Raw genomic sequence first — 27,097 nt, 5'->3', positions numbered from 1 at the left:
TCCTGTTGGAGGAGGACATTGGCTCCAATCAAGCGCTTCCCACAGGGTATGGCGTTGCAAAATGGAGTGATAGCCTTCCTTATTTAAAATCCCTTTTACCTGGTACAAATCTCCCACTTTACCAGCACCAAAGCAGCCCCAGACCATCACATGACCTCCACCATGCTTGACAGATGCTGTCAGGCACTCTTCCAGCATCTTTTCACCTGTTCTGCATCTCACAAATGTTCTTCTGTGTGATCCAAACATCTCAAACTTGGATTCATCTGTCCAGAACACCTCTTTCCAATCTTCCTCTGTCCAATGCCTGTGTTCTTTTGCCCATACCAATCTTTTCTTTTTATTGGCCAGTCTCAGATATGGCTTTTTCTTTGCCACTCTGCCTAGAAGGCCAGCATCCCGGAGTCGCCTCTTCACTGTCGACATTGACACTGGCGTTTTGCGGGTACCATTTAAAGAAGCTGCCAGTTGAGGACCTGTGAGGCGTCTATTTCTCAAACGAGAGACTCTAATGTACTTGTCTTCTTGCCGAGTTGTGCACCGGGGCCTCCCACTTCTCTTTCTGCTCTGGTTAGAGCCCGTTTGTGCTGTTCTCTGAAGGGAGTAGTACACACCGCTGGAGGACATTTTCAGTTTCATTGCAATTTCTCGCATGGAATAGCCTTCATTTCTAAGAACAAGAATAGACTGGCGAGTTTCACATGAAACTTCTTTTTTCCTGGCCATTTTGAGAGTCTTATCGAACCCACAAATGTGATGCTCCAGATAATCAACTAGCTCAAAGGAAGGCCAGTTTTATAGCTTCTCTCATCAGCAAAACAGTTTTCAGCTGTGCTAACATAATTGCACAAGGGTTTTCAAGGGTTTTCTAATCAGACATTAGTCCTCTAAGGCGATTAGCAAACACAATGTACCATTAGAACACTGGAGTGATAGTTGCTGGAAATGGGCCTCTATACACCTATGGAGATATTTCATTAGAAACCAGACGTTTCCACCTAGAATAGTCATTTACCACATTAACAATGTATAGAGTGTATTTTTGATTGATTTAATGTTATCTTCATTGAAAAAAACAATGCTTTTCTTTGAAAAATAAGGACATTTCTAAGTGATCCCAAACTTTTGAACGGTAGTGTATATATATATATATATATATATATATTTCTCCTGTTCAACATTCAGCAACAAAGTATCGACATCAAAATAAAATAGTTGAAGATCTGACTTCTTACAGGAAACCATGTTGCATGTTTATCCAGGTTTCATGAGTAATAAGAGGAATCTGGTCCAACGCATTCTAATAACCGTTTGCTGGCAGCTGTCGATGCATTTTGAAAATTCTTTGGCCCAAAACCAAAGAAATCATTCTCAAGAGTTTGTTGTTGTTGCCATTTCATATGGTTTTCCAAACCACTAGGTCTGTCATTTACAACATGAACAGTTCTGAGACTCACAGGAGAAGGTGAGGGGTTAATAATAAGATTATTAATGATAATAATAATGCGTCGTCATTAGTCATCGACAGTCTCTGACTCTTCATCCTCCTCTGTGTTATCTAATGAGCGTGTTTCATGTCACTTCAGAATGATTTACATCACACATTCTGCCTCTTCGTGGTTGGATTCACGCTGGAGAAAGAATCTATTTTAATTGTTTTTGTTGTTGTTGTTGTTTTGTTCCCAGACCGTTATGAGTACATTCATTCTCATGCTCGCTCTGTGGAATCTGGAAAAAAGACATTTAAAAGACAAAACGCTGTAAACAACATCCCAGGCAGCCTGACAACAGATCCTCACACGTCTTGAAAATAACAACACCTAAAACCCCAAATTTAGTTGTTGATTTCAGCCCCCCCCCCCCCGGCATCTAGACCAATGGATCATACATTTCCCATAGTGCAGCTGGGCAGAGTCTGTCATGAGACCCTCCCTGACTGGTAAACCTTCACACCTCCAGGCTCCAAAAAACAAACTTTGATGCGCCTACCTCAAGCTCAGGTTTGAGTCGTCTCGGGTTTAAATATCTTAATGAGTCATCATCCGTCATCGTTTAGGAACACGTGAGCGACATAAAGTCACAAGAGTGTGGGAGGGGTCAACTGTCAGACCTATTGCATAACAGAGCTGTGGCCGGACCCGCTTTACAGGAAGGAAACCCGCCCCCCCCCCCCCCCTTCGTACAGTCTCAGTCCACATGACAGTCTGCACTTGCGGTAACACTCTGGTATGCGGAGAGGAAGGGAGGGAGAGAGAGAGAGAGAGATGTACGATGATGGAATGTCACGTTGGTACGGCGAAGAATTAATGAACCGCGCCAACAACGGGTGAGAAACCGGTTTATGGGATTGAGGATCATGTGACTCACTGTGACTCAGCCCGTTATTATTCACAATCTTTTTTTTTCCATTTGTATTTTCACTAATTTATTATGATTTTTAATCTAATCTCTTTACATCTATGAAGTTGTTATCAATAAATACGAGTTTATTTCGTAATAATTTCTTATATTCTGACAATTTCACAGAAATGTCTCAATAGGATAAGCTTGTTTCTGAGTTCTGTGGCACATTAAGACTCTTAAACGTGTAGTTTTTATTACCCAATCCTCAAATACAAACCTCCCGCCTCATCCGTCTTCTCTCCATTTGGCTCTAATTGTATAACCACCAACTTCCCGAGCGTTTCTAGGTTTCCCTTTCAGAGACTCTGCACGTGTCCCTCCTGAAAGCCTCTTTTTGATTACGCCTGAGTCACAGAAATGAAAAGCGTCTTTTTTCTTCTCCTCCTCCTCCTGTGTTCTCCTCCACAGGGGGTCCATGGAGGAGCTGGAGCCGGAGGAGCAGTTCCTCCGATTCGCCCGGAACGGAGATCTGCCGGGAATTCAGAGGCTCCTCATGTCCACGATCAGGGAGGAGACGCACATCAACATCAACTGCAGAGGTGTGTGTGTGTGTGTGTGTGTGTGTGTGTGTGTGTGCCTGTGTGATACTGTGTGTACTCTTTTCTCAGGGAAGAGAAAGGCTAATCTGGGATGGACGCCTCTTCACCTGGCCTGCTACTTCGGACACAAAGATGTGGTGGAGGAATTACTGAAGGTAGGATTCACACACACACTCACACACACACATAAACACACACATGCACCACACACGTGCACACACACACACACATGCACACATGCGTGCATGCACAAACACACATGCACACACACACACATGCACACACGGACACACACATACACACATGCACACACGGACACACACACGCGCACACACATGCACACACACACATGCACACACGGACACACACATACACACATGCACACACGGGGACACACACGCGCACACACATGCACACACACACATGCACACACGGACACACACATACACACATGCACACACGGGGACACACACGCGCACACACACACATGCAAACACGCGGACACACACATACACACACGGACACACACACACACACATGCACACGCGCACACACCACCCTGAAGCACTGTGCTGACCAGCTGTCTCCGGTGTTCACCGACATCTTCAACACCTCCCTGGAGACATGCCACGTTCCAGCCTGCTTCAAGGCCTCCACCATCATCCCCGTCCCCAAAAAACCCAAGATCACAGGACTCAATGACTACAGGCCCATCGCCCTGACCTCTGTGGTCATGAAGTCCTTTGAACGCTTGGTCCTGTCACACCTCAAGACCATCACCGACCCACTCCTGACCCCTGCAGTTCGCCACAGAGCCAACAGGTCTGTAGACGATGCAGTCAACATGGCCTTCACTACATCCTCCAGCATCTGGACTCCCAGGAACCTATGCCAGGATCCTGTTTGTGGACTTCAGCTCTGCTTTCAATACAATCATCCGTCCCTGCTGCAGGACAAGCTCTCCCAGCTGCACGTGCCCGACTCCACCTGCAGGTGGATCACAGACTTCCTGACCGACAGGAAGCAGCACGTGAGGCTGGGGAAACACGTCTCAGGCTCCCGGACCACCAGCACGGGTTCCCCCAAGGCTGTGTTCTCTCCTCTGCTGTTCTCCCTGTACACCAACAGCTGCACCTCCAGTCACCAGTCCGTCAAGCTCCTAAAGTTCATGGATGACACCACCCTCATTGGACTCATCTCTGGTGGGACGAGACCGCCACAGGTGGGAGACTGACCACCTGGTGACCTGGTGCAGCCAGAACAACCTGGAGCTCAACGCCTAAAGACAGTGGAGATGGTTGTGGATTTCAGGAGGAACGAGCCCCACCCGCCCTCTCATCCTGTGTGACTCTGCCGACGCTGTGGAGTCCCACTTCGCCTGGGCTCCATCATCACCCAGGACCTCAAGTGGGAGCTGAACATCCGCCCATCACCAAGAAGGCCCAGCAAAGGATGTTCTTCCTGAGGCAGCTGAGGAAATTCAACCTGCCAGGGAGAATGATGGTACACCCCACGGCCATCGTTGAGTCCATCATCTGCTCCTCCATCACCGCCTGGCACCCTGCAGCCACAGCCAAAGACAAGTGCAGGCTGCAGAGCATCATCCGCCGGCCGAGAGGGTTATCGGTTGCAATCTGCCTTCCTCCAGGTCCTGTTCACTTCCAGGTCACTGAAGCGGGCCAGAAAGATTGTCGCTGACCCTCCCACCCTGGACACTCCTGTTCGAGTCCCTCCTCGGGAGGAGGCTGCGTCCATCAGGACAAAGACCACCCGCCACACCAAAGTCGGCAGTCGGGCTCATCAATGGAACCCGGACTGACTGACTGTCACACCCAGGACTAACACCTCTTCTTCCTCCTTCTTCCCGCTCCTTCCTCTTCCTCCTCCTCACTCCTCCTCCTCCTCCTTCTTCTTCCTCCTCCACACACGTCACTTTAACATGCACTTTAACTAAAACACACCACTTGAAGCACACACCCAAACACTTCACATTATTTGTTGTCTTTCTGTCGTGTTGATTGTTGTTTGTTTGTCATGTCCAAATGTTGCACCTTCCACCAAAAAAAAATTCCTCGTTTGTTTGTGAAAACATTCCTGGCAATAAAACTGTTTCTGATTCTGATTCTGATGCACACACATGCACACACATGCACACACATGCACACACACACGCACACACACACACGCGGACACACACATGCACACACACACACATGCACACATGGACACACACATGCACACACACACACATGCACACACACATGCACACACACACACATGCACACATGGACACACACATACACACATGCACACACACACACACACACATACACACATGCACACACACACACATGCACACACATGCACACACACACACATGCACACACACACACATACTCACACACATACACACATGCACACATACACACACATACTCACACATACTCACACACATGCACACACATGTACACATACACACATACACACATACACACACATATGTACACACACATGCACACACACACACATGCACACACGGACACACATGCACACACATACACACATGCACACGGACACACATACACACATGCACACACGGACACACACATACACACATGCACACACAGACACACAGACACACACACACACAACTAAATGTCTAAACGTGTGTGTCACCCCCCCCCCCCCCCTCCGTACAGGCAGGTGCAGACGTTAACTTGCCCAATAACGTCGGAGACACGCCGCTGCACAAAGCGGCCTTCACGGGGAGGAAGGTACCTGAACGCCACACTTTAAAGTCTCTTTGCTCGTTGTGTGCGCGTGCATTGATTCATCCACTCAATCGACCGATCAATGACCCGGTCCATCGCGTGTCGGTCAGGAGGTCGTCATGCTGCTGCTGCGCTACGACGCGAGCGCCGCCGTCATCAACGGGACGGCTCAGATTCCCAAGGACGTCACTCAAAATGCGGAGATCACAGGCATGTTGGAAGGTGAGGGAGAGACTTACATGTGTCTAATAGTGATCAATAGTGTTGGTAGTCAGTCACACACGTTGTTTATATGATGTATCGATTCTAAAAATCGTCCTTCTTGTTCTCTCGCACACGATGCAAGCGGCCGAGAGAACGGAGGAGAGGAAACTGGAGGAGGAACTCCTGGAAGCTGCCCGAGAAGGAGACCTCTCAACTCTCACTCAGCTGGTGAGCTGAAACCTGCATACCTTCTACTGACTCCTCTGGTTGTATAGAAGTCTATGCTTCATGTGTTACAGCTGCATTCTCTCTCCTGACCACCAGGGGGCGACTCCTCTGGTTGTATAGAAGTCTATACTTCATGTGTTACAGCTGCATTCTCTCTCCTGACCACCAGGGGGCGACTCCTCTGGTTGTATAGAAGTCTATGCTTCATGTGTTAAAGCTGCATTCTCTCTCCTGACCACCAGGGGGCGACGACTCTGGTTGTATAGAAGTCTATGCTTCATGTGTTAAAGCTGCATTCTCTCTCCTGACCACCAGGGGGCGACTCCTCTGGTTGTATAGAAGTATATGCGTCATGTGTTAAAGCTGCATTCTCTCTCCTGACCACCAGGGGGCGACTCCTCTGGTTGTATAGAAGTATATGATTCATGTGTTAATGCTGCATTCTCTCTCCTGACCACCAGGGGGCTCCTCTGGTTGTATATAAGTCTATATAGTGACTCTACTTCTCTTGATGTATTCCCTCAGTAAACATTGTAAACATGAGTTCATGTCTCAGTCTCTAGTATCAAGTCTTCTTCTATACAGCATGATGTCATCATTTATACTTTATGGGATTTAGGTCTTGCCTCGACTGTGTGCCTGTTCGCCTTTAATGCTTTAAGTCTCAGTGACAGCACCACACTGTCTATAAAAACCTCATTAGGAAACTTATCTGAAGAAAAACTGTGTATATAAATAAATATATATCAAAAAGAATCTCGAGAAATGGATACTGGCAGAAAGGTTGTGAGCAGCCTGAAGTCTTCCAGCTCGGAGTGATGACTCACAGTCGTGCTCCGGTTCTGAGCGGCACAATAAAGACCTGCAGGACATTTGGCATCAGCCTTCTGTTGGCTCCATCTCTTGTGTTTGCTGCAGCTCAGCAGGACGAAGACCCCCGACATCAACTGCACGGACCTGCTGGGCAACACGCCGCTGCACTCCGCGGCCTACCGGGGCCAGAGGCAGTGCGCCCTGAAGCTGCTCCGGAGCGGAGCCGGCCCCAACCTCCAGAACAAGAAAGGTACCGGGGCCTCAGCCACGAGTCACTCCTACACACAGAAACATGAAGGGGCCATCTGGAACCGCACAATGGTTCTTCAGAGTGATGCCAGAGAAGAACCATTTATGGTTCCACAGAGGACATTTCAAACTAGGGTTCTTTAAAGAACCATTTCCTGAAAGAGTTCTTCAAAGAACCTATAAAGGTGTCTTAAGGAACCTTACAAAATGGTTATTTAAGGCACCATTTCTGGTTCCAAGAAGAACCTTTCAAACCAGGGTTCTTTAACCAATTCCTTCAAGAGTTCTTCAAAGAACCTATAATGGTGCCTTAAACGAATGGTTCTTCAGTACTTGATGGTTCTCCGTAGAGCCACAAAGCTTTTTACAGAACCATTTCAGAACCATTATTTTCTGTGTGTGTGTTTAAAAAGGGGCGAGCTGTCATGAAAAGACCCCAAAACCAACAATGGAATGTCGTTTATTCCTCTGAGTCCACAGAGCCACAAGCCATCAATTAACTGCACTGCTGGCTGCCATCCAATGAAGGGCAAAGCAACAGGATGCTAATTCAGCGCTTTTGTATTTTTTTTAATGAGGTTTTTGGCAAAGAGAAAATTGTCAATCAATGATACAAAAACTGTGATCAAAATATCAGCTAACTATTGCAAAATATTAGCTAACTATTGCTAAATATTAGCTGACTATTGCTAAATATGAGCTAACTATTACTAAATATCAGCTAACTATTGCAAAATATTAGCTAACTATTGCTAAATATTAGCTAACTATTGCTAAATATTAGTTAACTATTACTAAATATCAGCTAACTATTGCAAAATATCAGATACTATTGCTGAATATCAGCTAACTATTGCTAAATATTAGCTAACTATTACTAAATATCAGCTAACTATTGCAAAATATCAGATACTATTGCTGAATATCAGCTAACTATTGCTAAATATCAGCTAACTATTGTTAAATATCAGCTAACTATTGCTAAATATCAGCTAACTATAACTAAATATCAGCTAACTATTGCTAAATACTTGCTAGCTATTGCTAATTACTAGCTAACTATTGCTAAATACGAGCTAGCTATAGCTAGTTAGCTCTAAACTAGTTAATGTAAAATAGACCATAAAGCGACATGTAGTGTTAAAGTGACGTGCTCTACATCTACAGGTGTGTTTGCATTATCTTACTAAAGTGTGGGAAGCCCTGATTTAGTTTAGCCGAACACTGAGGTCATTTCTGTGACTCCAACGTAACCTTTGTAATATAAAAAAGGTTAGGTTTAAACTATGATTTCATGTGAGTGTTGCAACAAGAATGGAGACCAAACAAGTGTAATGGTGATAAAGAGACATGTATGTACGTACGTGTGTTATTGTATACTAAAGCCCCTCCCCCACGCATCTTGTTTGCCCACAACTCTCAGGCCAGACGGCGTTGGACCTGGCTGGCGACACGGCCATGAAGCTGGTGCTCAAAGGCGACGCTCACCGAGTGAGAGCTCACAAAGCACTTTGATTGATTCGTCTGATTTAGTTTTGTTGTGCGTCCGTCATGCTTCTCGTCCGTGTTTCCTTTGCAGGGTACGACCCGCCACGTGAGGAAGTACGAGGGCCTCCTCTGGAAGGTGCGGTACACCGCTGTGCTCTCTCTCTCTCTCTCTCTCTCTCTCTCTCTCTCTCTCTGAAATCAGAAACAAGATTTCGACAATAATAGAAAATCACAGATATTTAGCGTTTCTTCTGCTGTGTGCGTCCCGCAGAGCTCCAGATTCTTTGGCTGGCGCTCCTACTGGGTCGTCCTCCAAGACGGGGTTCTATCCTGGTACTCCAAACAGTAGGTGGCCGGGCTCCTCCAATCACGTGGACCGATTTTAAGCAACAGATCAATTAAATATTTTTGGACCTCTCTCTTTCTCTCTCTCTCTCTCCTCTGTGAAGGTCGGATGCAGCAGCCAATGGGAGAAGGCGAGGCTGCAAGTCGCTCACGCACGCTCAGTGTTTGGTAAGCCCGCATTTTAAAGAGTTGCACATCAGTGGTTTTTAATTTGTGTGAGTTTTGTATAACTTTTGCACACTTTTGGGATGTTTTTATTTTAACGTTCTCGTTTTTACCCCAGCTCCGAGCCAAAGACAGCTGCTTCTTTACCCTCAAGTGCTTCGATGACAGCATGCATCACTTCAAAGTGTCGCCCAAAAACGACCCCGAGGCAACGGCAAAGGTAAGTTTCATTTATCATATGGCTGGTAATTCACTTTTATATAGCCTAAGTTCTTCTCTAACATGGCACTAATTAATTCTCAGAACGAGCCCAGGGGAACCATTCAATGTTTTACCAATACATATAATATTTAGATATTTTACGATATTTTTCGTATTCTTTTCACATTTTTTAAAAATATTATAAATACTAAATAAACTAAATAATGCTAATATTTGTTCACGAACGGTTAACATATATATATTTTTTATTTACACATATTTTAATAATTCTTATCTAATTAAATTATTGTCCCACTTTTTTCACATTTTTTACTAAGATCTTTTAACGAATGGTTAACATATTTTTATTTCCATATTTTTCAATACTACTTTTCATATTTTACACGATATCTTATTCGATTATAGTCAGACATTTTCTTTCACATTTTACCAAGATCTTTTGACAAATAGTTAACGTATTTTTATTTTTATTTACACATTTTTCAATAAAAATAAGATATCTTATTAGATTAATGTCACACATTTTTCCCCACAGATTTTATTAACATCTTTTAACAAATGGTTAACATATTTTTCACATTTTAACATATCTTTCCCCAAAAAATTGCATATATTTCTAATACTTTTGGGATATTTACTGCAGTTTTTTCTTTTTGGAGCTCTGCCAAACTTCCTGAATAATTCATAATATAAAGTTTGTCCGTGTGCATCGTCTCCATTACATAACTCACACGTTCAGCTGCTGGCACCCGAATGAAGTGAAGAGATCTCTAAATTCAGATGAGGTAAAATATCATTTGAGAATAACAATAATGAAACTATTCACAGACTCTCTCTCTCTCTCTCTCTCTCTCTCTCTCTCTTCACACTCATCCATGACTTTATTCACTCTTTCAGAGCTTTTTCCCCATCGTGTCACAAGCCGATGTTCCTTTCCTCTAAACTAATCTTTGTAATGTTAATATAAAAATGACCAAAGTTAGAGCCTTTTATTACTTGCTCTCCTTTTATAACAATAATAATATAATAATCATACTTCTATTATCCGTATTCCTCAGAGATGTGAAATGAAAGCCATGCATTTAGATGTTGGTGAAGCTGCTTTCATTCTTCTTAAAAACTACAATTGTTTCCAAATAAATGTGCTAGTGACCACCGCCTCAAATATAAACTACAATGTTTATTATCTAAAATAGTTCTTAATATATAAGTTAACTGAATACTTGACTTGGTTTGTTCCAAAGACTAAATACTTGACTTGGTTTGGTCCAAAGACTAGATACTTGACTTGGTTTGGTCCAAAGACTAAATACTTGACTTGGTTTGGTCCAAAGACTGAATACTTGACTTGGTTTGGTCCAAAGACTAAATACTTGACTTGGTTTGGTCCAAAGACTAAATACTTGACTTGGATTGGTCCAAAGACTAAATACTTGACCTGGTTTGGTCCAAAGACTAAATACTTGACTTGGTTTGGTCCAAAGACTAGACATTTAAATCTAATATGTATTTAGAAATACGTTGGTGGTGCCTTTTTATATTCTGACCAATGAAATGAAACTTCTGTTCTGTTCTGTTCTGGAGGATTTAAGAACGTCGACCATCAAGATTTAAAAAACCTCTATAAAAAATAAATAAGACAACCAGCAGATAGAAGCTGGTAGTTCCAAGGTTAAAGGTTATTTATTTATGAATCATTCATGATTTTCATAGCGAACCCAAATTAATCCAATCTGTTCCGGTGCCCCAGGGCTGGCTGGCCGCGGTGGAGGAGCACTCCGCCTACAGCACCCACTACTGCGCCCACGAGCAAGGCAGCGGGGGGGAGGAGGACGAGGAGGAGGCGGCCAAGGCACTCGGGGAGCTCACGGACTCGCTACAGGTGGCTGGGAAGGAAATCTATAAAGAAAAATCCATAATTAGCGTGTCAGATGAGCGAGCCGCAGTGTTTTGGCAGAAGTAGAAAGCCCCCCCCCCTCTCTGGCCCCCCCGGCGCTGCTTTTGTTCACCTGCCGTTTCCTCTCATCTCCCTGAAACCAGGAGGCGCAGAACAAGCAGAAGAAGCTGGAGGAGGAGGTGGAAGCTTTCCTGTCCCTGCTGAGGAGCGACGGGCTGGCAGAGAGTAAAACCTGCTGTTTCATTGTCAACTACATGTATATATATATATATATATATATATATAGAATGTTTCGAATATTTAGATAGAATTGCGTCTGTAATCCTCGTAATTAAGAGTCGTGTTTCTGTCATTAGACGCTCGCTGTGCTCGCCACTTTTCTTCTTTCTTTTTTTTGTTTCTTGTTTTAAGCATGGCATCTTTTTATTTTTTTGTTTATATATATGTATTCGTTTTACATATTAACAAGACAGGACTTTAAAGATAGAATACAGAGGGAAAGGAGAAATAAAGACAAAAAACAGACCAAAATAAATGAGAAAAAGCACGGCAAATAACAAATTCACACTTCTCCAGTCTGACATGAGTACATCTGAGAACACAGATATATTATTTTTTTTTATTTTTATTACTTTGTGGTGCCTCATTCCCCGTGGCAGCTTTTATATCTATATATTTATATAGATATTTATATATTTAGGGTCTAGTGATTAGGGACTAGGCCCCGCAGAGGAGGAACCTATTAATATATATTATTATTATTATCTTCTTTGTCGTGTCGTAACGTCGTCTGCCCCGCACACTGTACGCCCCAGCAGAGTGAAATTCACAACAAGCAGGTGAAAATTTTTTTATTATTATTGAGTTTTTTATTATTACATAAAAAAAAAATGGCTCTAGCGCCCCTACAAACTTTCTTTTTTCAGCAATAGTTTTCTTCCCCGATGACCGATTGACTTGAGATTTGGTCCACAGGTCAGAATTGACCAGCTCTACAAAAAGCTCTCAGACCCTAAGCTCCGCCTACTTAGATTTTCCGCCATTTTGAATTTCTTTAAAAACTGTTTTTTTTCAACTTCTCCTAAACGCTTCGTCCGAATCATACACAACTTGTTGTGGTTCATTATTGATTCTATGCCATCATAAATCTTTGAAAGATAGTTAATATGTCATTGCGTTCAGAAGATATGGACCAATGAACATCCAAGGGGTGTGGCCTTATTTGTAAAGACACCTAACTTCAGCCATAAAATACATAATGGAATCTTTATCACTCATCATACACATAATGACATGAACTAGAAGACATCCCAATTTTTTTTTATGCTAATTTTTTGTGCGGAAAAAAACGCCATTCGCCATGAAAATTGACGTTGTTGTAACTCAGCCATACATAATGGTCATACATCATGACATAATGACCCTGAAGACATCCATATGCTAATTTTTCCATATGCTAATTTTTTTCTGGAAAGAAACGCCATTCGCCATGAAAATTGACGTTGTTGTAACTCAGCCATACATAATGGAATCTGCTCCATATTTCTCATACATCATGACATAATGACCCTGAAGACACCCATATGCTAATTTTTCCATATGCTAATTTTTTTTTCTGGAAAGAAACGCCATTCGCCATGAAAATTGACGTTGTTGTAACTCAGCCATACATAATGGAATCTGCTCCATATTTCTCATACATCATGACATAATGACCCTGAAGACATCCATATGCTAATTTTTCCATATGCAAATTTTTTTTTCTGGAAAGAAACGCCATTCGCCATGAAAATTGTCGTTGTTGTAACTCAGCCATACATGTGTTGTAACTCAGCCATACATAATGGAAACTGCTCCATATTTCTCATACATCATGACATAATGACCCTGAAGACATCCATATGCTAATTTTTTTTTCTGGACTTAGCGCCAACTAGTGCCACTAGGAAGTTACATGTTTTTTACTTTTATACACTGCTCCTCGCAGATTATTCAGATCGCTCTCAAAATATACCAGAATAGACCTAAGACCTCGATGATGCTTCCCTGTGGAGCTCGTAGCGACACGTTGAATCACATTCACATGTAATTTACATGACAAGGTCTAGACTTCACATGGATACACATGATGCATGTATATGTTCACATTGTCACGTCCCTGCCCCTAAACTGGACTCGCTCAAAAATCTCAAACTTCTCATCATTTCGTAGAATTCAAGGCCTGAGGATATCAATCCCTTTTTCACTCAGAGTCAAAGCGCCACCGACTAGCAAAGTAAAATCAGTGTCGGCGTTCGCGCGCAAACGCGGTCACGCGCGTGCGCGCGCGGCGGCCGAGGGGGCCGGGGTCCGGCCAGCACCCCCGACGTGCGAAGCAGGAAGAGGACCCGTTCATCGCTGCTTGCAGCTTTAATTATATATATATTTATTTTCATTTGACAAATTAACACGACAGGACTTTAAGGATACGATACAGAGGGAAAGGATAAATAAAAAGGGTAAAAAACAGACCAAAAGAATTTAAAAATAACTATAAAAACCACAGCAAACAACACATTGACACATCAGCAGTCTGACAGAGATATATATATATATTTACATTGTATTCCAGTTTATTAATTTGCGATGCCTCCTTGCCCTTGGCATCTTTTATTGATTTATATATTTATATATACAGGACTGTCTCAGAAAATTAGAATATTGTGATGAAGTTCTTTATTTACTGTAATGCAATTCAAAAAACAAAAATGTCATGCATTCTGGATTCATTACAAATCAACTGAAATATTGCAAGCCTTTTATTCTTTTAATATTGCTGATTATGGCTTACAGCTTAAGAAAACTCAAATATCCTATCTCTAAATATTAGAATATCATGAAAAAGTATACTAGTAGGGTATTAAACAAATCACTTGAATTGTCTAATTAACTCGAAACACCTGCAAGGGTTTCCTGAGCCTTGACAAACACTCAGCTGTTATAAATCTTTTTTTTTACTTGGTCTGAGGAAATATTAAAATTTTATGAGATAGGATTTTAGAGTTTTCTTAAGCTGTAAGCCATAATCAGCAATATTAAAAGAATAAAAGGCTTGCAATATTTCAGTTGATTTGTAATGAATCCAGAATGCATGACATTTTTGTTTTTTTAATTGCATTACAGAAAATAAAGAACTTTATCACAATATTCTAATTTTCTGAGACAGTCCTGTATATACATATTCATGTAAATGTTTTAAATAAAAATAAATAAGACAAGACTTTAAAGATACGATACAGAGAGGAAGGAGAAATTAAAAGGGTAAAAAAAGACCAAGAAAATTCAAAATAATTATAAAAACCACAGCAAATGACACATTCACACATCACCTTTCTGACATAATTACATCTAAGAACACAGATATATATATAAATATATATATTTTTTGTATTCCACCTAATTACTTTGCCCCCCCCCCCCTTCAGGGTTTCCATCCACCGTGATGCAGAAACTACAGGAAATCGGCGATCTGTCCGGCGAGATGAGCTCCGGCCTCGCCGTCTGTCTCGGCCTCCTCTCCAGACGGGAAGCGGTGAGTGTTTTTTTTAATTTATTTTTATCATTTTCTACTCAAACTTCATTTCATTCTCTCCTTTTTAGAACTTTTTAATAATTATTAGAATTATTCCGCTCTGAAAACTTTTTGCCGCCGCTCCAATAAAAAGTTGAATGACAATACCGTGAATACATCTGTGGGATATGACACCGGGACGTCACCTCTGGGAAGAGTTTTCTTTCCAAGTGGAAATGAGAAAATATCACATTATATATTCTTTGAATCTGAGTGACATGACCCCCCCCCCCCCCCTATTTTTTAAAGAAAAATAATAAAAATGCAGACTGTAAATACTGCAATCAAGAGGATCCTCTCCCGCTGGTGACCCTCGGATGTAAAGTGATAGAATAAGAAAGAATAAGAGGTAATTGAGGCATTGTTCCCACCTCCTGGTGAGCTTCTCGGAGGGCCGTTCTGAGCTGTCAGATGTTGTTTTTTCTTCTTTTCTTTGTGTCCGACTCAATGGATTTGATTAAAATGGAGGAATTCAATGGATAGATTACATCTCTTCAGAGGAGGGACATAAGATGGCACCTCTTTGTATCGCTCACAACACGCAGCAGCCCCGTGCATCAGCTCTGAAACGGTGTAGAAACACGTATTTATGTCGCTTCACAGCGATTACGTATTATTATTATTATGTGCCACCAAGTGATCAAATGTAAATAAATGGGAGGAAGGATAGATATTCATTATTTATGTTTTACATTGAGCTCCTGCTGTTGTAAATGGAGGAGGAGCTACAATGATGTAGTTTGTCATCACTAAAAATCGCCAACAGGAAGTCGGGGTTAAAGTCCCGCCTCCTGCTCGATCTGATTGGCTGCCTCAGTCGAGCCAGAGAGGAGCGTTTCATCGTTACTGTTCACACAACAACAACAACAACAACAAGTATTTGAAGCCATTTGATAGTAGTAGTTGTTATTGTCATGTCCGCTCATTACGTTGAAAACGTAATATTGCCCAACACTTTGTCGGTAATCCCCCCCCCACACACACTCACACTCATGTATTCTCAATATTGCAATGAAATGACACTATTGTAAAAACAGTGGGAGGAAGATCCCTGACAGAAGACATCTTTACATCGTTTTTTGACATGTGTAACAAAAGGCTGGTTTGATGTGACTCCCTTTGAAGAAGCCATGTGCTCTGCAGCCAATCAGAGAGCAGCATCAAAGGAGGCACGGCCGCTGCCACCAGAATCCTACGTAACTCACTGCTTTCACTTCATTTGCATCACTCTCTGAACCGGTGTTGGGGGGTCGGCTGCCTGGTCGTCCCGTAGCCACGGGGTCGTGGGTTCGATCCCCGGCTGTGGGATCCATAAACTCTACATTATTATGATTATGATTGTTATATTTCTCTCTGAGCCGTCACATCAGAATGAGAGTTAGCGGCTGTCTAAACAATGTTTAGGATGCATGTAAATCTAGGCCGAGGGCTGGGGGGGGGGGGGGGTGATGATCCACAGATTACAGCCAAACTCACTTCCAGCTCCTGCAGCGCTGCACCTCCTGGAGGAGAGACGCTGCAGGAGGCTCCTCCTCAAAGTTCACCGTGTTGGTGGTGAGCCACGGCGGCTGCTGCTGCTGCTGCTGTTGTTGTTGTTGTTGTTATACAGCTCTTTGAACTCACTTCACCTCGCCGCACGTGTAACATGCACGTTTACCATGTAATGTGTAACATGTAACATGTAACATGTAATGTGTAACGTGTAACATGCACATGTGACATGTAACGTGTAACATGTAATGTGTAACATGTAACGTGTAACATGCACATGTGACATGTAACGTGCAACAAGTAACATGTAACGTGTAACATGTAACGTACAACATGTAACATGTAACGTGTAACATGTAACGTACAACATGTAACGTGCAACATGTAACGTGTAACATGTAACTTGTAACGTGTAACATGCATGTGCAACATGTAACGTGCAACATGTAACGTGCAACATGTAATGTGTAACTTGTAACGTGTAACATGTAACATGTAACGTGTAACATGCATGTGCAACATGTAACATGCAACATGTAACGTGTAACATGTAATGTGTAACATGTAACATGCATGTGCAACATGTAACATGTAACGTGTAACATGTAACTTGTAACGTGTAACATGTAACGTGTAACATGTAACTTGTAACGTGTAACATGTAACGTGTAACTTGTAACGTGTAACATGTAACGTGTAACATGCATGTGCAACATGTAACGTGTAACATGTAACTTGTAACGTGTAACATGTAACGTGTAACATGCATGTGCAACATGTAACATGTAACATGTAACGTGCAACAAGTAACATGTAACGTGCAACGTGTAACATGTAACGTGTAACTTGTAACGTGTAACATGTAAAATGTAACGTGCACCATGTAACATGTAACTTGTAACGTGTAACATGTAACATGTAACGTGCAACATGTAACATGCAACATGTAACATGTACCGTGCAACAAGTAACATGTAACGTCTAGCATGCATGTGCAACATGTAACATGTAACATGTAACGTGTAAAATGCAACGCCCCCCATCATGGTGCACCTGGAGTTTGACTTTGAGCTTCAGTCTGAACATGAGATGTAAGAGCAGCTCACCCTGATGTCCCCTTTCCTCACTCACTTATATATTTACATATTTATTTATTTTTGAAAGTAACACGTTTGGGGCGGATGGCGTTTACACATCCGACATCGCCCGCCATTCGAGCCGCTTCTCCTCCCCGGGTCACCGGAGCCGTCCAGGTTGCTGGCCTCCATTACCGATGAGCGGGGCCCTCTGATAATGATAGGACGGGAGGCAAAGGGGGCGGGGCCGCCGGCGGCGTGCTGCGTTTGAGTTCTGAGAGTCAAACACATGAAGTGTGTGTCTGTGTGTGTCTGTGTGTGTGTGTGTGTGTGTGTGTGTGTGTGTGTGTGTGTGTGTGTGTGTGTGTGTGTGTGTGTGTGTGTGTGTGTGTGTGTGTGTGTGTGTGTGTGTGTGTGTGTGTGTGTGTGTGTGTGTGTGTGTGTGTGTGTGTGCTCAGGTGCGCAGTGTGAAACTGGATCAGGAGGTGGAGAAGAACCGGATCCTCTCTGAGGCTCTGCAGACTCTCGCCACCGAGCACCACCAGCTGGAGCAGTCCGTCGTCTCGGGCTCCTCGCCGTCGCCGCGCGGCGCCCTCAGCGAGGATGAGTTCCACGACGCCGTCTCCGGTGAGTCACCGGGTCATCAGAACACGCCTCGGGGGGCCGGAGCCACCTGGTGCGTTCAGGTGACTCAGCTCAGCTGTGTTTGTCCTGCTCGGGATGAACAGTCACCGCCTGGTGTTGTGACCTTTCAAACTGACTGACGCCGGGGTCCAGAACGGCTACTAAAGTTAAAGAATGGCTACTTAAGTTCAAAGATGGCAACTAAAGTTAACGAATGGCTAGTAAAGTTTAAAAAATGGCTACTAAAGTTCCAGAATGGCAACTAAAGTTGAATAAGTGGACGTAGTAAACGTGACGTCACTCATTGGTTCGGGGCATCGTAGTGTTTTGCCGTCACCATCTTGGCTAGAAGTGTCATGAGGGGGCGGAGCTAAAAGCAGCAGGTAGCCAACAGGCTCAGAGCGCCTCCAGTGGGCTGCGGAGGTACTGCCTCAAACATTTATTTGATGGCCAATTTTTTATTTTTTTTACTACTTTCTTTATTGAGACAACTTGAGTCTCTTTGCCACTGTTGGATGAATATCATTCCTTTGAATGCAGGGACAGAAACCTGTTGTTGTTGTTGTTGTTGTTGTATGGTGAAGACATATGACCCTGAATACATTAAATTAGGATTAATAATGACACGCAGTGACGGGCGCGGCTTCCTCTCTCATAGCCGGAGGCGCTAAGTCCTTCACGCCGCGGCTTCAACACGCCACACGCCACACGCCACCTCTCAGAAAACAAACAAACAAACAAATTATCCTCCTATGCGTCCATCACAGAATCCGACTCGGAGATCTCCCTGAGCGGCTTCGAGACGGTGGCCAGCCATTCCTGTGGGGAGGAGGACGACGACGAAGAGGACGAAGAGGAAGAGGAGGATTACCACGACCACGACGGCTCCACGATGTCGTTAAGCACCGCCAGCATGGAGGATCACCATGGCGACGGGGACGAGACTCAACCCAGCGGGATCCTGAAGCATAGGTCAGCGGTGTGACCCCACAGATTTAGAAATCCCCCCCCCCCCCCCCCCCGGAGCTTTTATCCACTTTTCATCAAATGAGGACAAACTCAACAGAAAGGGGGCGTGTCTCCTCCGCCATTTTTGGTTTCTCTGAGCCTCTTGAATAATTCAGGTAGGCTGAGGGCCGGCTCTGGTGTCGGGCCCTTACATCATTGATGAGGTCGTGTGATGCAATAATCAGTCTAAAAGTTTTAATTTAAATGATCTTTTTTTTTATTTTATTTTTTATCACTTTTTTTTTTATTGCTCTGCAAAAAAACAAAAAATGTAAACTTTATATTTATATAATTTCCCCTTAGATACATATTAAAAAACTTCCGCCGTGATCATCACCACCAAAATGTTACATTCTGGAGGGATTTAGTTTTAAGTCTGAAATACGATGTCAACACGTGTGTGTGTGTGTGTGTCTGTGTCTGTGTCTGTATGTGTGTGTGCCTGTGTGCGTGCGTGTGTGTCTGTGTGTGTGTCTATTGGTGTGTGTGTGTGTGTGTGTGCGTGTGTGTGTCTGTGTGTGTGTGTGTGTGTGTGTGTGTGTTATTCTAGGACCAGTTTACCTGCTCCAATGTTCTCCAGGAATGATTTCAGTATCTGGAGCATCCTGAGGAACTGCATCGGAATGGTGAGGAAGAAGATTAATAACCCCGCTCGCTGAGGGTAGGATGATGTCACCTTAATCCTTTATGTATATATATATATATATATTAGGGCTGTGAAACGATTAAAATGTTTAATCGGATTAATCACAGGTTTTTGTGGATTAATCATGATTTATTCTCGGTATATTTTGTGAGAACATAGAGATTTATGACAAAAGACGGATATATACATTTATACATTCTTCTATACAATGGTGCTGCAACTCAGCAGTTATTTAGCAGTTTTCTTCCATATGGAACATTAATACATCTTCATCATAAACAGAATGTTTAACCCTCCTGTTACCTTTCGGGTCAATTTGACCCCATTCAATGTTTAATGTCGGTGTTCTTTGGGGTCAATTTGACCCCAGGCTGTTTTTCACTGTGTCAAACATATCAGAAATATCAACTATTTTATTTATTTAAAGGGCTATTTAGGTAGTCAACAAACAAACATAAAGTACCTCACACTTAAACTTGGGAAGCAATATTAATTCTAATAATTTTCTGGAGGTTTTAATTGCTGGGGTCAAATTGACCCCGAGGGTAAAATATGTTCGTAAATGTAAAGGTAACAGGAGGGTTAAACAGAGCATTTTTCTCTTGTTTGTCAACCATGAACTCCACCATGATACAATCTAAAGGTGGACAGATTGACAAGTGACTTTTTCTTTGCTCGGTCCCGATGCGCGCGCACGGAGCTCTGTGGCGCGAGACGGAGATCGATAAGTGTTAACGCAACGCGAAGAGACAGAAATGACATGCTGCTGTGGAGATACGATCAACAACAGACGTTTAGTTTAATAAAAGAACAAAGACGTGCTATAGAGAACATGTCAGGGGGCGGGCCAATCTTTTTAATGTCATGCGATCTACCAACACTACGCCGCGATCGACTGGCAGGTCGCGATCGACGTGTTGAGACCCTGATCTACAGGAAGTAAAAGTCGTAACCAGGTTTCCGGAGGTGAACCTGCGGAAGGATCATTACCGATGAACAGACCGTCTGCATGAGAGCGGACAGAGTTCAGATTGAAGTGGTGGATTGGAAGCTCATTTTGCAAGTGACTTTTTTTTCGTCCCGACGACCAACAACAGACGGATTGGAAGCTCATTCTGCGCATGCGTTAAATGCGTTTTTTTTAAAAACTAGTTAAACCTGTAATTGAATTAACTGAGTTAACGCGTTATTTTTCACAGCACTAATATATATATATATATTTATATATATAAGCTATTCCTCTTACATTAGAACGTTACATTTCTACGGATACTTCCCCTTCGGCCTTTTCCACCGTCATATTAAACAGTCAAAGCGTTCCTGTGAGCAGGAGAAGCTTTTATTTAATTCCTGTAAAGATAACTTCTCTTTGAGTTGCATCCTCCGACGCTCGTCTTCATCAGCCAGAGGACGAGCATTGTTGAGCATGAAAGGCTCAAAACCTCCTGGATCCACCTCGGGGTCGAAGGTCGAGGAGTTTAAATATCCACCATGGTTTCTTTTTCTTCTTTTAAATAACTAAAGGATACGCTAATTATACACATGCAATTTTCTTTGGTATGTCATATTCAGATGGTGTGTGTTTGTATGTGTGTGTGTGTGTGTTGTAATCAGTCATTTATATATTTTGTAATTATTTATGTATTGTGCCGTTGTTCTTCCGTCTGAAGCGACGAGGTCACGTGAAAAATGACCGGGAGAAAAAACTAAAATATTCATTATTATTATTACAACAATAATTTCTCTCCACGTCTATATCTGTATATTTATATATTTATATATCTATATATTTTTCTATATATTTATATATCTACATATCTATATATTTATATATCTATATTTATATATCTATATATTTATATATCTATATTTCTTTATATATATATATATATTTATATATTTATGTATCTATATATTTATATATCTTTATATCTATATATCTATATATTTATTTATATTTTAGGAGCTGTCTAAGATCACCATGCCGGTGATTTTCAACGAGCCGCTGAGCTTCCTGCAGCGCCTGACGGAGTACATGGAGCACACCCACCTGCTGCACCGCGCCAACGGCTGCCCCGACGCCGCCGAGAGGATGAAGGTACGGCCAGCACCACCACATGCACCACCATGTGCACCACATACACCACCACATGCACCACTATGTGCACCACATGCACCACCACATGCACCACCACGTGCACCACATACACCACCACATGCACCACTATGTGCACCACATGCACCACCATGTGCACCACATACACCACCACATGCACCACCACATGCACCACCACATACACCACCACATGCACCACCACATGCACCACCATGTGCACCACATGCACCACCACATGCACCACCACCACATGCACCACCACATGCACCACCACATACACCACCACATGCACCACCACATGCACCACCACATGCACCACCACATGCACCACCATGCACCACATGCACCACCACACCACCACATGCACCACCATGCACCACCACATGCACCACCACATACACCACCACATGCACCACCACATGCACCACCACATGCACCACCACATGCACCACCACATGCACCACCACATGCACCACCACTTGCACCACCACATGCATCACCACATACACCACCACATGCACCACCACATACACCACCACATGCACCACATACACCACCACATGCACCACCACATGCACCACCACATGCACCACCACATGCACCACCACATACACCACCACATGCACCACCACATGCACCACCACATGCACCACCACATGCACCACCACATACACCACCACATGCACCACCACATGCACCACCACATACACCACCACATGCACCACCACATGCACCACCACATGCACCACCACATACACCACCACATGCACCACCACATGCACCACCACATGCACCACCACATGCATCACCACATGCACCACCACATACACCACCACGTGCACCACCACGTCTCCATTGTCACACCGTTGTCTCCCGTGGCGGCGGCAGTACGTGGCGGCGTTCGCCGTGTCCGCCGTGGCGTCGCAGTGGGAGCGGACCGGGAAGCCGTTCAACCCCCTGCTGGGGGAAACCTACGAGCTGGTCAGGTGAGTCGGGGGGGTCGCACGGCGCCGCGCGTTCGGACCCCGGTGACGACACACACACACCTCATGAACTCCGCCCCCCAGAGAGGACCTGGGCTTCCGGCTGCTGTCGGAGCAGGTGAGCCACCATCCGCCGGTCAGCGCCTTCCACGCCGAGGGCCTGGAGCGCGACTTCGTGTTCCACGGGTCCATCTACCCCAAACTCAAGTTCTTGGGCAAGAGCGTGGAGGCGGAGCCTAAAGGCGTCATCACGCTGGAGCTGCCCAGGTGAGACGCTGTTCACCATCGGGAGAGATGAGCGACATTCCGTGAACATTCAACCGTCTTCAGGTACAACGAGGCGTACACCTGGACCAACCCCACCTGCTGCGTGCACAACATCATCGTGGGCCAGCTGTGGATCGAGCAGTACGGGAACATGGAGGTGGTCAACCACAGGTCAGAGGACCAGGATGTAGAAAAACAGTCTTTATGTTTATGTTAATGTAATGAGAGGGAGAGAGAGAGAATAAGAGAGTGAGAGAGTGAAAGAGAGAGAGTTAGAGATAGTGAATGAGGATGAGATTGAAAGAGTGAGTGAGAGTGAGTGAGAGAGTTAAAGAGTTAGAGAGTTAGAGATTGTGAATGAAGATGAGAGTGAAAGAGTGAGAGAGAGAGAGAGAGAGAGAGGCTAACGGTCTCTTCTCCTCCTGTCATCACAGAACTGGTGAACGTTGTTGCCTGAATTTCAAACCTTGTGGTCTTTTTGGCAAAGAGCTTCACAAGGTGGAGGGATTCATCCTGGACCGCAGGTAGGAGGCCCAGCTGCTGCTCCTCCTCCTCCTCCTCCTCCTCCTCCTCCCCCGGGGGCCGAGGGAGTGAATACAGTTCATCACGCATCATGTCGTAGAATTACGACTCACTAAACTGGCTAAATCGGCTTTATTTGTAACTCAGGAGGTTATCTTCTGGTCTCTTGAGCTCATTTCTTACTTTTAAATGAATCGTTTTCCGCATTAAAACGTCAAAGAAGGAGACTAAGTCTGTCCTGTAATAACGTAGTAACGCTCCGTGACGTCCCGCAGCAAGAAGAAGCTGTGCGCGCTCTACGGGAAGTGGACCGAGTGCCTTTACGCCGTGGAGCCGGCCGCCTTCGAGGCGCACAGGAAGCGAAGCGGCAAGGCGGTACGACGAGGTCACCGTGAGGTCATTGTGAGGTCACCGCGAGGTCACTCGGAGGGCGCGGGGGTTAACGTGTGTTCCACGGCGTGTTTCAGGGCGGCGGCGAGGGCCAGGAGGCTCCTCCCCCTGCGACACCAGGAGACACCGTGGAGGTGATCCCCGGCAGCCGGCTGCTGTGGAGGATCGCGCCGCGCCCGGCCAACTCCACCGAGGTCCGAATAACTCCTTCATTAATAATTAATAATTCATTAATTGTCTCGGGTGCATCGTCTGCTCGGAGTGGACAGAGACGGTTGTGTTGTGGACAGGAAACACGTTTTTCTTGCAACTTTTCTCTCGTTGTTGTTGTTGTTGTTGTTGTTGACATTCTGATCGACAAACTTTGCAGATGTACAGCTTCACATCCTTCGCGATGCAACTCAACGAGCTGCGTGGAGAGATGGAGGCGGAGCTTCCTCAGACAGACTGCAGGCTGAGGCCCGACATCCGAGCCATGGAGAACGGAGACATCGGTAACACCACATATAATACATATTATATATATATTATATATATTATATATTTATATATTACATATTTATATTTATATATATTATATATATTTATATATATTAGATATTAGATATATTAGATATATTAGATATTTATATACATATTAGATATATTAGATATATTAGATATTTATATATATTTATATATTAGATATATTGTATACAGGACTGTCTCAGAAAATTAGAATATTGTGATAAAGTTCTTTATTTTCTGTAATGCAATTAAAAAAACAAAAATGTCATGCATTCTGGATTCATTACAAATCAACTGAAATATTGCAAGCCTTTTATTCTTTTAATATTGCTGATTATGGCTTACAGCTTAAGAAAACTCTAAAATCCTATCTCATAAAATTTTAAGATTTCCTCAGACCAAGTAAAAAAAAAGATTTATAACAGCTGAGTGTTTGTCAAGGCTCAGGAAACTCTTGCTGGTGTTTCGAGTTAATTAGACAATTCAAGTGATTTGTTTAATACCCTACTAGTATACTTTTTCATAATATTCTAATATTTAGAGATAGGATATTTGAGTTTTCTTAAGCTGTAAGCCATAATCAGCAATAAATCAGAATAAAAGGCTTGCAATATTTCAGTTGATTTGTAATGAATCCAGAATGCATGACATTTTTGTTTTTTTAATTGCATTACAGAAAATAAAGAACTTCATCACAATATTCTAATTTTCTGAGACAGTCCTGTATATATTATATATATTAGATATTTATTTTTATATATATTATATATATTTTTATATATTTATATAAAACATGTGAGACTCGTGAATCTGAGACTCTGGGTCTCCTCGTAGATCTGGCCAGTGAGGAGAAGAAGAGGCTGGAGGAGAAACAGAGAGCGGCTCGCAAGAACCGGTCCAGAGCCGATGAAGAGAGGAAGACGAGGTGAGACGACGATGAAGGTCTGAAAGGGATCTCCTCTCTTAAACAGATCTCCTCTCTTAAAGGGATCTCCTCTCTTTAAATGCAGATTTATGTCTTTTTATTTACTTTAAATGGAGATTTATGTCTTTAAAAGGAAATACACGTCCAAACCTTCTTTCCATAAGTTAAATGAGATAACCTTGTACTTGTTGTACATGTACATGTACTTCATTGTACTTCCTCTCAGGTGTCACCGTTTCTCGTCTCTTTCATGTCGCGTCTGCTTTGAAAATCCTCGCAGCTAAATCTCCTCTTCCTCTTCCTCTTCCTCTTCCTCTGCTGGTGTGCTGCGCGGCGGCTTTGATGAGCAGGAGTCCGGCTGCAGGCCCGAGGTCAGAGTCCTTTGCTTCACCGCGTGTCCTCGGACGTGTTCTCGCTCCGTGTTTCCAGCTTCTGTCACCCGCTTGAATTGTTAGAGGAATGTTTTTCAGAGGCGAGTCCTCGACAGACGGACTCAGCGTGGGCAAAGGGTTCCTCTTCGAATTTGAGACTAAATAATAAAAATGGCCGATTCCCTCGCGCATCCCCCCATGACCTCGTGCCCCCCCCCTCCCCCTCCCCGAGTGCTGATGTGTCCCTGTTGTGGTTCCAGGTGGTTCCAGCAGGGTCCGAACCCCCACACCAGCACCCAGGACTGGATCTTCTGCAGCGGCTACTGGGACAGGAAGTACGGCGCGCTGCCGGACATCTACTGAGGGGGCGGCACCCCGACGCCGCGGGGCCTTCACGCCGCGGGGCCTTCACGCCTACAGGGTTGGAACATTTTGCATTTAAAAAAAAATGATTTGACTGTGCATGTGTTTTAAAATGTAGTGTTTGTATGTACAGCTGGGGGTGGGGGTCCCGTCTTCTTGTAAATGTTCATAATAACTCTAAATGTGGTCCTGTATATAAACTTCACACGGATCCATCCAGTGACCTCTGACCTCACAAATACAAACGTGAGGCTGACGAGTGGAAGCAAGAAAAAATAATTATTATATCACGCAGTATATTTTCTACATCAATCTTAAACTTAATTGTTTCTGTGATTTCATAAAGCACACGTTGATTTATTATTATTATTATTATAATTATGTCTGTGAAGCTGTTGGTGTGTCACAGACGTACGAGACCGATTGGGAGGGGTCAAAATGTCAACAGGTCAAAAGGTCACATGATGTAGAAACTTGTATATTATGGCGTTTTTGCCTCCGCGTTGAGTGTTTTTAATTGAAAATAAAACACTTCAATGACTTTTCATTATTATTTATGGGAAGCATGCAGGAGGTAAAGTGTCGTATCTGATCTCAGCCACAAAGGCCCCACCTGGAGGAGATGCTATTAGCATTAGCAGTATGTGCACAGATACAGGCAGCACGGGGACCGTGCATGAAGAAGTTGTCGCATCACTCTTCTGGGTTAGTGTGCATTTATTTGTAGTCGTAATAATTCTTGTTTTGGGCTTTTGTATTTATTTGGTCTTTTGCTGAAGTTTTCGTCTCTTTTTAGTAATTTTTGGTTCCTGTTGAAACTTAAGAGATGTTCTCTGATCACTGAACGGGCTGGTGTGGTGGGTTTATCAAACAG

General features: G+C 43.6%; 1 protein-coding gene across 5 annotated transcripts in view; it reads left to right on the top strand.

Moving 5' to 3' along the window:
* Positions 1–26,764, top strand: part of osbpl1a (oxysterol binding protein-like 1A) — a 28,171-nt gene extending 1,407 nt beyond the window's left edge. Inside the window, exons 1-29 of one of the 5 annotated variants that reach the window (XM_056415491.1) lie at positions 2,266–2,326; positions 2,812–2,942; positions 3,012–3,097; positions 5,642–5,716; positions 5,824–5,935; positions 6,060–6,145; positions 7,064–7,208; positions 8,631–8,698; positions 8,787–8,831; positions 8,967–9,040; positions 9,145–9,208; positions 9,324–9,425; positions 11,178–11,309; positions 11,468–11,549; positions 14,789–14,895; positions 17,960–18,128; positions 18,893–19,097; positions 19,684–19,759; positions 21,743–21,877; positions 22,784–22,881; positions 22,963–23,145; positions 23,209–23,316; positions 23,580–23,669; positions 23,943–24,042; positions 24,135–24,251; positions 24,428–24,551; positions 25,399–25,489; positions 25,840–25,860; positions 26,121–26,764. In XM_056415491.1, coding sequence (XP_056271466.1) covers positions 2,280–2,326; positions 2,812–2,942; positions 3,012–3,097; positions 5,642–5,716; positions 5,824–5,935; positions 6,060–6,145; positions 7,064–7,208; positions 8,631–8,698; positions 8,787–8,831; positions 8,967–9,040; positions 9,145–9,208; positions 9,324–9,425; positions 11,178–11,309; positions 11,468–11,549; positions 14,789–14,895; positions 17,960–18,128; positions 18,893–19,097; positions 19,684–19,759; positions 21,743–21,877; positions 22,784–22,881; positions 22,963–23,145; positions 23,209–23,316; positions 23,580–23,669; positions 23,943–24,042; positions 24,135–24,251; positions 24,428–24,551; positions 25,399–25,489; positions 25,840–25,860; positions 26,121–26,223 — 2,976 coding nt within the window. In that variant the 5' untranslated portion in view covers positions 2,266–2,279 and the 3' untranslated portion in view covers positions 26,224–26,764. Of the gene's footprint in view, positions 1–2,265; positions 2,327–2,811; positions 2,943–3,011; positions 3,098–5,641; positions 5,717–5,823; positions 5,936–6,059; positions 6,146–7,063; positions 7,209–8,630; positions 8,699–8,786; positions 8,832–8,966; positions 9,041–9,144; positions 9,209–9,323; positions 9,426–11,177; positions 11,310–11,467; positions 11,550–14,788; positions 14,896–17,959; positions 18,129–18,892; positions 19,098–19,683; positions 19,760–21,742; positions 21,878–22,783; positions 22,882–22,962; positions 23,146–23,208; positions 23,317–23,579; positions 23,670–23,942; positions 24,043–24,134; positions 24,252–24,427; positions 24,552–25,398; positions 25,493–25,813; positions 25,861–26,120 lie in introns of those variants that run through there. The other 4 variants (XM_056415494.1, XM_056415493.1, XM_056415492.1 and 1 more) reach the window with 4 other exon arrangements.
* The last annotated feature ends 333 nt before the right edge of the window (positions 26,765–27,097 follow it).

The sequence above is a fragment of the Pseudoliparis swirei genome, chromosome 5, assembly GCF_029220125.1.
Source record: "Pseudoliparis swirei isolate HS2019 ecotype Mariana Trench chromosome 5, NWPU_hadal_v1, whole genome shotgun sequence".
NCBI classification, from domain to species: Eukaryota; Metazoa; Chordata; class Actinopteri; order Perciformes; family Liparidae; genus Pseudoliparis; species Pseudoliparis swirei.
This window is presented reverse-complemented; position numbering and strand designations above follow the sequence as displayed.